Source organism: Acinonyx jubatus, chromosome C1 (assembly GCF_027475565.1).
Source record: "Acinonyx jubatus isolate Ajub_Pintada_27869175 chromosome C1, VMU_Ajub_asm_v1.0, whole genome shotgun sequence".
NCBI lineage: Eukaryota > Metazoa > Chordata > Mammalia > Carnivora > Felidae > Acinonyx > Acinonyx jubatus.
Genome location: NC_069381.1, coordinates 157,470,259 through 157,482,632, shown reverse-complemented (window position 1 = coordinate 157,482,632; position 12,374 = coordinate 157,470,259). Strand labels below are relative to the sequence as shown.

At 39.9% G+C, this 12,374-nt stretch overlaps 2 protein-coding genes across 12 annotated transcripts in view; one reads left to right on the top strand and one right to left on the bottom strand.

Annotated features, from left to right (window-relative positions):
- DCAF17 (DDB1 and CUL4 associated factor 17) overlaps positions 1-1,105 on the bottom strand; it is a 58,931-nt gene extending 57,826 nt beyond the window's left edge. For 5 of the 7 annotated variants that reach the window (XR_008295428.1, XR_008295430.1, XR_008295429.1 and 2 more), the window contains exons 1-2: positions 646-1,103; positions 138-241 (exon numbers count right to left, since the gene is read on the bottom strand). Coding sequence is in view for 3 of the 7 variants with exons in the window: in XM_053215269.1 (XP_053071244.1) it covers positions 138-241; positions 646-771 (230 nt within the window). In the remaining 4 variants the exon portion in view is untranslated. Of the gene's footprint in view, positions 1-137; positions 242-645 lie in introns of all 7 variants that reach the window. The other 2 variants (XR_008295431.1, XM_015086155.3) reach the window with 2 other exon arrangements.
- Positions 1,106-1,128: 23 nt separating this feature from the next.
- Positions 1,129-12,374, top strand: part of METTL8 (methyltransferase 8, methylcytidine) — an 84,090-nt gene continuing 72,844 nt past the window's right edge. For all 5 annotated transcript variants that reach the window (XM_053215273.1, XM_015086137.3, XM_053215271.1 and 2 more), the window contains exon 1: positions 1,129-1,476. The gene's annotated coding sequence lies outside the window, so the exon portion shown is untranslated. The remainder of the gene's footprint in view (positions 1,477-12,374) is intronic.

Here is a 12,374-nt window from a genome sequence, read left to right as displayed (position 1 = left end):
ATTTACCACCTACTCTTCTTTTGGGCTCATTTTTCCATTCTCCTATTTCATTAAACATTGATAAAGCATGTGGTTCTATAAAAATGAGTCAAGATCAACAGTGAGGTGAATTACAGGAAAAACGTTCACCAAGATACCTGCTGACACAGCACCGATAATTGTCAAAATATATTCTTCCTCTCTCATAGGCTATAGGTGACTTGGAATGAGTTGTCCAAACATTCTTAAATTTAGTACTTTCCTGAAAGACACAAGGAATTTTGGTTTAGGAAATAACTCATAAGTCTCTACCCTGCAGCAATATTAAGTGGGATAATTAAATCTACAGGTTTCAAAGTAATTCCACGTACGTTATTTAAAACATGCTCATTTCTCCCTCACTCTGTCCTCACGTTTTACGCGGTGTGACCAAATTTTAGGAAGACCGTTTGCAGGAAGACATAAGAAGCTTAAAACTAAAAGCATACGGTGGTTCTATTAATAGCTATTTACTAATTCCCCAGGTTCAGGGCCTGGATACCCCTGTCCATCACCTGTGATCTTCTTAAAAGGAAGCGCTAACGAGTAAAAACTGCACCCCAGCAGGAGGCTTAGCCGCCAGTCGCCTCTCTGCCCTTGGCCCCATTCCCAGCAGCCGGCGGTCACCTGGCACACCAGCACCCGCAGGATGCCCAGGTTCGTCCTCTGCACCACGCCTGCGTCCCGCGAGAAGAAGCCCAGCGCCCGGCGGCTCAGCTGGCGGCACACGTTGGGTTTCTGAGTTGGGCCCATGGAGGCAAGGGCCGGGGGCGGGGTTTGCTGGGCTGAAGAGGGGCGCGCCCCTCGCTTCCGCGCCAGGCAGCAGCCGTTACCTTCGAACCTCCAGGCCCCAGCTCATCCAGGGGCCCAGGAAAAGCTGACGCGGGGAGCCGGGCAGGGAGCGCACGGCAGTGGGGGGAGGGAAGGAGGGGTTGGCGCTGCCTGAGGGCAGAGTAAAGGAAAAGATACCCCTCCCGGCCTGCCACTCAAACACTCTGGAAGTCTGGACCGGGCTGCGGACAGTGCGACGCCCCCGCAACGCGCGGCCTGCCGGAGCCGTACCCTCCTCACCCGGAGATGTAGTTCCCAGAGCCCTTTGAGAGAACCTGGCCCGTTCCCAGAACTACAATTCCCATCAGGCGGCGGGAGGAGAGCCCTGGTGCCGGCCCCGCCCCAACCAGCCGAGACCCCGCCCAGCCCCTCCTCCTCTGGCGGCGCCGAGGCTGCGCCGTGGGGCTCGCCCCCCTTTTCCGGGTCTGCGTACCGAGCGGGGCAGAACCCTAGGGGCGCTGTGTTGCCGCCTCCTGGTCTCGCTTAGCTGTGTAAACCTTGCCGCCCGGTTACCTTCGAGTCTCTCAGCTCCCGACTTTCGCTCTAGGAGGCCCTGGCCGAGCGCCGGGAGGGGCGCTGTGTTGAAAGCCACCCCCCCTCTTTCCAAAGCAGTGTCCTGAGCTAAAGGTACGGCCCGCGGCTTTCCCTTCAGTCGCACGTTGGACGTTGTGGATGAGGTTGACGGTTAAACATTTCGGGTCTAGAAGCACAATGCTGTTGTAGTAGGAGTTAGTGGTGGAAGATGCTGGCATTCCCACCAAACTAGGATTGACTTACTCTCTCCTTTTGTGGCCTGCGGGGACACAAGGCTGGTTTTGCGATAATTGCTGCATTTTCCTTCCTCTCGCCTCTTTTTTCTCTTCTTTTGCTAATAAAATATGAAATGTTTACATTCTTAATGGACTGTAAGATATTCCACGTTGATTCCTCTAAGTAAAAGGTAACTTGGTCGCCTACCCCTGCCTATAGGGTCAAAGTTCCCCCTACACTACATTTTCCGTAATCACGCACTACATGTGCCCCCGGGGATTGCTTTGCAAGTCCGTTAAGGGTCGTGTCTTTGCGTCTCCCACGTGGGCCTGACATGCCACCTCTCTTTCACACGTGGGCAAGGGAGTGATTGCATTTGACTGACAACAAAGAGTGCAGTACTGGGTGAGTGCATTGGGTCACAATTTAAGTGTTTGGTAAAAATTGTGTCCCGGATACCCAGGGTTCTCTATTGTTAACTTAAAATATTTCCTTCAGGGCTTGAGCTTTTGCTGATTTTTCATGACTTATTTACAGCATACTGTGGAGCGCTTTGTATATTTTTAGAGCGCACTATAATAGTTAATTTGGTAATTCATGAATGCAGCTGTCACTGAGAAAACTGGGACCCAGAAAGGAGAACTGGATTTTCTTTGGATGAAATGAAATTCAAATCATTGCTGACTTAAATTCATCATCTCTCTCTTTTTTCATCCCCCTTCACCCTCACTTGTTTGTCTTCCTGTTGTCTTTATCTCACCACCAAGTCACCCAGAGGGCAGTCATCCCGGATACCCTCCCTTTCTCACCCACAACCAAGTCCTTTTGATTCTCTTTTCCATCTCCTTTTTATATCCCCTGCGTAATTTAGGGCCCCACCACTTCATCACATTATTATATTAAGTACCCTCCTTTCTGCCTTACTTAAGTACTTTCAATTCGAATTCTCCATCCTGCTGCCAGAGTGATTTTTCTAAAGCACAAATTTGTCATTTCCTTATTAAAATCTTTCAGTGGCTCCCAATCACTCAGAGCAGAATTTCTCAAGCCTGAGTGGATACCCAGGATTCTCCATTGTTAACTTAAAATATTTTTAGTATGTTAAATATATGCAAATATAAAACTATATATACACTCCTTATGTTGTATATCTTATACAACTATAACTCCCAGTTATAAGTTAAATGAAGCACAATTATGAAACAAATAAATTCAAATGAATACTTATTCATTGTTACCAATGAGACAGGTTTTGTTGGACCTGATATGCTCCAAAAGCAAATATTCACTGTCCTCCATAGCATAACGTCTTTACAAAAGCCCTGTCCATATTGTACTTGTGTTGAGATTACTCAGTGCCTTCACCTCTTTTCTTTTTTTAAACCACGGCAAAGCCTGCCTTTGTTCAATGTGTCATGATTTCATTTGATCTTCACTTGTCAAACAACATGATTTACACAAAGTAGTCCCCATTTCTTTCTCATTAACCTATGCCAGTGACAAATGGTACCACTTGTTTGCCAGTGCAATGCTAAACACGACCATGTAAACTGAAATCTTATGACAGTATTCAATTATAAGGGGGTCATTCAGATAATCCAGAGTATCCTTTTTAAAAAAATGTTTTTGTTGTTGATTTTTATCAAGTTGTACAAATCCCTAGGGGTCTGAATAGGTGCCGCACAGGACAAAATCTGAATCCCTTAATGTGGTGTACAGGGCACTTCTATTTGCATCTTGCCCACACTTCCAGCCTTATTTCCTTGTCCGTCATTACTTAACATTTGCTCTTGTGGCTCTGACATGTTGCTCACTTACTCAAGCCAATGGGCCTTTCAACTTTTCTTTGCAACTCCCTCCCTTTCCTTCTCTTGTCTGTTTTATCTTGTAACTCATCCCAGGTATCACACCTCCACTCACACTTTTCCTGACCCCTTCACTTCAGGTGTAGACTTGCTTCTTCTAACATGTTTCTCTGCATACATTGGTTGTAGCACTGTATTCGAATTATTGTTTGTTGGTCTTCCCAACACATTGTTTTTATGCTTTTTTGTTAATAGGCTCTACACCCAGTGTGGGCTTGAACTCAGGACCCCAAGATCAAGAGTTGCATGCTGTACTGAGTGCCCCCCAACATACTGTTTTTAGAGTAGTCCATTCGTTCATTCGACATACATATGCATTAACCACATTTTAGGCAGTAAACAAAGGATGCATATGTATGTTGAATAAATTGACTGTTCTAAGGACATTGTATAGAATCCATTCTTGGCAACTAAGTACTTTCAACATACATGCAGATTTAGTCTCCCTTTCTTCTTTAAATCAGTAGGAAACCACAGTGTTCATAAGAAGAAATAACTTTTTAAAAACTTGAATCCCCAACAGTTCTACCTATAAGTAGATATTTTTTCCATTTGTTGAGGGTAAAATGGCATGCACAGATATCCCTAGTTTAGGATTTGAAAATGACTTCTCAATTTAAGACCTAGAACAAACATTGTTTTTTTGTTTCTTGTTTTTCTTTTCCAATCTGTGTCATGTGTTTTAATAGAATACTTAGCTACCTTTACCACGATGTTTTTTAATATATATTTTGTTAAATTTATTTTGTTAGTAATCTCTACACCCAATGTGGGGTCAAACTCATGATCCTAAGATCAAGAGTCACATACTCTACCAACTGAGCCAGCCAGGCACCCCTATCATGATATTTAAAGACAAAGAGATATGAATTCAGAAGTTAATAAAATGCTTTTTGTTCATGTTCTTTGTTTAAAGAAGCATGGTAAAGCACTCAGGTTATTAAACTTGAACATTTGTTCAGAGATAAGTTGTTCAGAGACAAAACCACAAGAGCTCATTCATTCAGCATGTAATTATGTTCATGTACTTTGTGCTGGGAACTATTTTGGCATAGGGTATAGCAGTGAATGGGATAGACAAAGCCTCTACGTGTGGAGGGAGTTAGACGATAAATACATAGATTACAAAAATAAAATTTCAGGTAGTGATAAGGGCCATGAAGAAGACAAAACAGGGTGATGTGCTTGGTAGAGTATGGTTGGAAGTCCTGCTTTATTTTAGCTAGAGTGGTCAGGGAAGGCCTCTTGCAGATTGGACTTCTGAGCTGAGACCTGAATGATGAGGATGGGTGAGTCTGCAAAGAATTGAGGTTAGAGTAGTCCAGGCAGAAAACGCTTGAATGCAAGGTTCCCAAAGCAATAACAACCTTGGCTTATTCTAAAACTGTCAGGCCAGTGTGACTCTATAGTGCATGTAAGGGAGATGAACTTGGAGAGGTAAGCCAGAACCAAGTTATATCAGGCATAAGGAATTTTGGATTTTATTCAAAGCCAAAGGAGGCTTTGAAGGAGGGTGACATGGTCTAATTTGTGATATAATAAGATCTTTATGGCTATAGTGTGGAAAATGTACTGTGAGGAGATAAGAATGCACGTGAACAGGCTGTTCACTTGGTCCAGGTAAGCGATGATAGTGTTTGGACTGGAGTGGTAGCAGGAGAAATGGAAAAAAGTGAACAGATTCAGGATATATCTTGGAAGTAGAGTTGATAAGACTCCTAATGTAGTGGATATTAACAATGAAGAAAATAAAAGATTCAAGTGAAATCATAATAAAGCAGAACCACAATAACCCTCTCCAAACTGCCCAGAACAAATGGAAAACAGGGAACTACTTATGATGTGGTGTCTATGAAACAATACCTAGATTTTGTTAAATGTACATATCAGCTTTTTACACACTGATGCTAAAGAATGTTAGGTTCTGTTCTGTGGTTAGGAATGTGGGAAGAAGGAAGTAAAATCAGGTCCCAGAAGGGGCAGGGGTCAGAGCATGTGGGACCACGATAGTGTGATGGAAAAATCACTAGTGATAGGCTAACATTCCCTTTAACAACAAGAGTGAAATAGGCCAGTTAGCAGGTAGCTGGTGTACTTTAGGTGAGAATCACTTTTGGAAATTTATTTTGAAATTACTGAGGCTTTTGACCATGTCATGTTCTCATGTTTCCTTTTCACTGTATATTTTCACATTTTGTTTAAACATGAAGTACATTCATGCATATACAAAATCCAGAAAGATTAGGCTTAAAGATTGATAGTAATGATTATAAGCTATTCTTATTTTAAAATTATTTTATTTAAAGACATGTATAGATAACATAGCATAATGTATAAAAAATATAAAATGAATGCACATGTATTTATCATCAACTTAAAAAAAACAAACCCAGAAGAGGGGTGCCTGGGTGGCTCCGTCAGTAAAGCATCTGACTCTTGACCTCAGCTCAGATCTCCACCTCACGGTCATGATTTATACCCTGATGTGGAGCCTACTTAAAAAACAAAACAAAACTTTAGAGCATTACCTGCAACTTTGACATCTCCTAGGTGCCTCTCCTGGTTCCCAGATCCCTCTTTCCTCTTTATATAAGTAAAATATTGTTAACTTATAAGTGTTTTTGAACATATATAAATTGAATCATGCAATATATGTGTACTCTTTTACAATTTGTCTATTTTTTCTTTTCTTTTTTTTTTTAAAGATTTTATTTCTCAAATGCTTGGGTTGCTCAGTCTGTTAAGCGTCCGACTCTTGATTTCAGCTCAGGTCATGGTCTTATGGTTGTGAGATCGAGCCCACGTCAGGCTCCACACTGGGTATGGAACCTGCTTAAGATTCCTTCTCTCTCTCTCTCTCTCTCTCTCTCTCTCTCTCTCTCTCTCTCTCTTTCCCTCCCTCCCTCCCTCTGCCACTCCCCACCCCCCTGTACCTGCATTCTGTCAAAAAAAAAGTTGCCTTTAAAATTTTTTTTTATTTCTAAGTAATCTCTACACCCAACCTGAGGCTCGAACTCACAATCCCAAGATCAAGAGCCGTACGTGCCCTACCAACTGAGCCAGCCAGGCGCCCCACCTATTTTTTCTTCAACATTATACTTGACAAAGTACCTATAGTTCATTTCATTTATTTTTACTGCTATATAGTATTTAATTGTATGAATTTACTACAATTTATCCATCTTCTACTGACTGGGCTTTTGTTTCTTTCAAGTTTTTTATTCCTAGAAAAGTACAGTTACAGACATCCTTTAACCTGTCTCCTGGTATACATGTTAAAGAATGTATTTCTTTTCTCTTGCTGTGTAACAAAGTACCACAAACTTGGCAGCTTAAATGAACACCCATTTATTATTCCTAATTTTTGTTCCTACATGAAAAATCAGTTGTCCCAGAACTATTTTTTTGAAGGTTCCCTCATTTCTTCACAGATCTGCAGTGTTAACTTCATTGTATATCAAGTTTACATTTATAATTAGGTCTGTTTCTAGTCTGTGTTTTCTGTTCCATTGTTGTATTTCTATTACTGGGCTAATACCTGACCACTTTTATAGTAAGGCTTGAGAGCTGGTAGGACAAATCCTCTACCTTATTCCATTTCTCAGGAGTATCTTATTTCTTTTTTGCCTTTTGCATTTTCAAATACCTTTTTAAATCTGCTTCAGTTCCACAAAAAAACCTTATTGGAATTTTGATTGGAATAGCATTAAATCTGTGTATCAACTTGAAGAGAACTAACATCTTTACCATATCAAATTATCCTACTTATGAAGACCATATGTCTCTCCATTTATTTAGATCTGTAGTGTCTTTCAATGAAGTTTTATAATTTTTTTCATAAGGGATTTGCATATTTTAAACTTCCTAAGTACATTATATTTTTGGTCAGTGTTATAAATGGTAAATTTTTAAATTAGATTTTCTAACTATATTTTTGCTAGCATATAAAAATGCAAATTTTCTTTTTGTATATTGGTCTTTTATTTAGCAACCTTGACAAACTTTATCTTTAGCAATAATAATTGTCATTTGTAAAAAAAAACAAAAACAAAAACAAAAAAAGTCATTTGGAAGATTTGGGGGATTTTTCTATGTAGATAATCATGTCCTCAGGAAACTGTGACAGCTTTATTACTTCCTTCTCAACTCTTACCATTTATTACTCTTTCTTTTCTTACTGTGCTGGCCAGGACTTCTAATACAATGAATAAAACTGGTGAAGGTGGCCATTCTTGTTTTATTCATGTTTATAAACAGAATATTTCTAATAGTTCACCATTAGGATAACATTGTAAGTTTTCGATAGCTACTCTTAATCAGATTAATGAAATTCTCTTCCATTCCATATTTGCTAAAAGTCTTATTTGATTTTTTAAAAAAAATATTTATTTATTTTGAGAGATAGACAGCATGCATGAGTTGGGCGAAGGGGCAGAAGGGGAGTCAGGGAGAGAGAGAGAGAGAGAGAGGGAGAGTATCTTAAGCAGACTCCACACTCAGCTCAGAGCCCTACTCAGGGCTTGATCCTACAACTATGAGATCAAGACTTGAACTGAAATCAAGAGTCCAACACTTAATCTAATGAGCCACTCAGGCACCCTTTGTTTATTTGATTTTTAATCATGAATGGGTGTTGAATTTAATCAACTACTTTCTCTATATCTGCTGACATAATCATATAATTTTTTCCCTTTAATCTGATAATGTCAGATGCTCAACCGACTGAGCCACCCAGGTGCCCCTTTTTTAATGTTTTTATTCAGCCTTTGGGAGTATTTTATAACAAAGGTTTTTGGGGTGTCAGTTCACCAAATTACCAGAACTACAATTCCACTTTATTTTTTTTAATGTTTATGTATTTATTTTTGAGAGAGACAGTACACACACCATGAGAGTGGAGCAGGAACAGAGAGGGAAATAGAGGAACTGAAGTGGGCTCTGCACTGACAGCAGAGAGCCTGACGTGGGGCTTGACTGTCATGATCCTTGAGCCGAAGTCAGTCACTTAACCAACTGAACCACCCAGGCACCCCTACAATTCCACTTTAGTATTTTTAGTGTAAAGACTTCTGTTAATGTAAGATATGATCACTTACCATCACTTCTGTCTTCTTGTCTCTATGCATAACCATCTCTCTTCCAGCTGGAAGCAAGGAAGCCGTGTTATGTAGTAGAAAGAGCATCATACCAGGAGTCAAGAGGCACAAGTTGTAGCTCCAGCACCACCACTTAGTGGGATCTTAACCAAGCCACTTATTCTCTCTGAGTTTCATTCAATCACCTGCTAAGAGGAAATACTCAGGATTGAAGTGAGAATTACATGAGTTTATAAATGTCAACTCGTTGTTGTAAGGGGAAAGGATGAGAACCAATGATGTCTAGTACATTCTCTGTTAGGGAAATGTAACCAAAACAGGTAGTTTAAGGAGAGAAGAGGGTTGATTTGGTAGCACAGAGGATCTTTTTTGTGTGGTGAAACTATTTCATGGTTTTGAAATGGTGGATACATGACACTGTGCATTTGTTAAAACCCACAGAGCTCTACAGCACAAAGAGTAAACCTTGACACATGCAAATTTTAAAAATAAATAAGGGGAAATGGGATTCAGGATGGAGGGCAGACTGATAAAAGAATCTAATTGTATTATAAATGTATTTAATAACCTCACTGAAAGGAACCAAGTAACTTGAAAATGAGACTAAAACTAAAGGCAGTAGGAACTGTTCATAAGCACTGTACTCTAGTTGATAAAGTATGAACTCTAGCTTGCTATAGATAATGGTAGATACATGTAGAAGCATTTATAAAAACGTGTTTATACAAGGTTTGGTATTCCCACATATATTTCCTTGTTTTGTCAATTGAGAGGGCCTAGAAGCAATCTTGTAGCAAGGAGCACACCCAGTACCTGGTCCATTCCCCAATAAAAGAAACAGACACTCTTTGGAGAAGTAGCTGATTCTAGGATTGGGTTAACGAATATACAACATGAGCCTGCAGTATCTTGTAGTGCCGGAAAATAAGGCAAGTGTTCCAAAACAAAAACGCAATGATGAGAGTATGTCAAAAGAACATAGGAGCCAACTATAGAAAGAAACTATAGAAGAAAGAACTCTTAATAGCCAAAACAGGAACAGTTTGAGCAATAAATAAAATAGTATCGGGTTATAACCCACAGTGTAAAAGAAATGTCTTTGAATCCATACTGATAGAAACAAGTGATTGAGTAAATAAATGGGGGAGAAGAGACAAATCTCCCATGTAAAAGAATTCCAGATAATTTATGTAGCTCTTCTGCCCTTAAAGAAGTGGAGCATAACTCGCTACTCCCTAAGTGTGGGCTGCACATAGTGACTTCCTTCTAAAGAATACAGTATGGAGGGACCACTGGGTGGCTCATTGGTTAAGCGACCGACTTCAGCTCAGGTCATGATCTCACAGCTCTTGAGTTCGAGCCTCGCTTCAGGCTCTGTGCTGACAGCTTAGAGCCTGGAGCCTGCTTTGGATTCTGTGTCTCCCTCTATCTGCCCCTTTCCTGCTTACGCTCTGTCTCTTCCTCTCAAAAATAAATACTGAAAAAAAAAAGTTAAAGAATGCAGTATGGAAAGGAGGAAGGGAATAAGTTTACAGTGGAGAAACTTGTCAATCACTGCCTCAGCCAGGTGATCAAGGTTAACATTAACCCTGATAAGTCATATTCATATCATGAATACCCTTGATATGATGTGATAAGAATGGCACTTTACTTCAGTAGTTTTTTTTCCCTAAAACCCAAACCCCCAGTCTAATCATGAGGAAAACATCTCATAAATATTGAGGGACATTCTACAAGATACTTGATCAGTATTCCTCAAAATTGTCAAGGTCTTCAAAAACAAAGAAAGTCTGAGAAACTATTAGAGCCAAAGTGGAGCCTAAGGAGACCTGATCACGAAATATAACATGATGCCCTAGATGGAATTCTATGAGAGAAAAATACATTGAATGAAGATAAAGGGAATTTGAATAAAGTATGGGCTTAGGTTTATAGTTATGTATTAGTATTGGCTTATTAATTGTAACAAATTACCATGCTAGTGTAAGATTTTAGTAATATAGGAAACTAGGTTAGAATATGGGAGCTTTCTGTACTATCTGCAACTTTTCTGTAAATCTTAGACTATTCTAAAATTAAAAGTTTACTTTTGAAATGCAATAGGCATGCATGCACAAGTGGGGGAGGGGCACAGAGAAAGAGAGAGAGAGAGAGAGAGGCAGAGAATCCCAAGCAGGCTCCTCACTGCCAGCGCAGTGCATGACACGGAGCTCAATCTCACAGACCATGAGAGCATGGCCTGAGCCAAAATTAAGAGTTGGATGCTTAACCAACTGAGCCACCTAGGTACCCCTATTGCATTTTAAAAGTAAACTTAAGATGAACTCAGTTACCAGCCTGCCTGCGTGTAGATCTCAGCCTCAAAACGTACTAGCTATACCAACCAGGGTATCCCACTTAACTAGAATTACTTTAACTTGTCTATGCCTCACTTATTTATCTGTTTGGGAGGACTAAATGAGTAACATAGTAAAGCATTTAAAGTAATGCCTGGCACATAGCAAGTGCTATATAATGTTTGATTCTGTTTATCATTACTACTTTGTTTTGATCTTTCGTTTTGGGGATCTATGTGTTTATAGCTGAATTACACTGAATCTTCTTCAGCATGCTGAAGTGTCCAACAAAACAGTATCCATAATGCTTTTTTCATAAGGGAGAAATTATTAAGATTGTAAAGATTCCAGAGAAAGGACCAGAACGTGAGGATTCCCACCCCGTTTCAAACCAAATAAATAGAACTGACCAAGTGAATGCAGAAGGTACAAAGCCTGGTAGGATCTACCCTTTATGGGCATAGACATGCCACATATAGAAATTCCGAAGTTAATGTTATTTGGTTTTCAGTATATTTCTTATTAAAATGTCCACTCCCCTTGTTAAACTGGTATTTGGTTACGCCTGGGTGGCTCAGTTGGTTTAGCATATGGCTTTTGATTTCAGCTCAGGTCATGATCTCATGATTTGTGAGATCAAGCCCCACGTCAGGCTCTGCTGATACCAAGGAGCCTGCTTGGGATTCTCTCTCTTCCTCTCTCTCTGCCCCTCCTCCACTCGTTCTTTCTCTCTCTCTCTTTCTTTCTCTCTCTCAGAAAAAAAAAAAACAACACTCATGTTATTTTAGGACAAAGCACTGCCTACAGTACAAATCCCCAGATTTAGAGTTCAGCATCTGAAGTTTTGGTGACTTTTGAAACAAAATGGAATGTATTATAAAAACATAGGTTTTAGGCTTTTTACTCCTCTGCCTGAAATACATACCAGCTCTATTGAAAACTCCTTATAGGTCAGCAGCTTAGGTGTAATAGTGTACTGAGTAGACCATAGCATTTGGAGTCAGGAAGCCTGCTTGGGGTATGGAGTCTGATAGCTGTGTGAATGAGGCAACACATGTAACCTCTTTGAGCCTCGTCTCTCACATCTGTAAAATGGTGATAAAGATGCTTTTCCTGCCTCCTTCCCTTACTTATTGTATTATTGTAAGGATGAGTTGTAAAAGTGAATGTGAGAGCTTTTTGTAAATTATAAAACCTACGCAGATATTATTGTTATAGTAATTCTCAGGTTTTCGACCAGAGTAAAACTCTAATGAAGCCTTATAGTCAGATTAGGTGTTGCATGCCTTTACTTATTTAATTATATAATAAGATGAAATCATTTGAATTTAACATGCCTTTTATGGTATATTTTCTCACAGTACTTTAGTTTTTATGATGTTTTTCTTTGGTGTAACAAAGGAAGGCATTGTTTTTATCTGTAATTGTTTCCTTCAGGTGGCAGTTTGAGGAAATGGTTTCCAAGCTCTTGGCTGAAA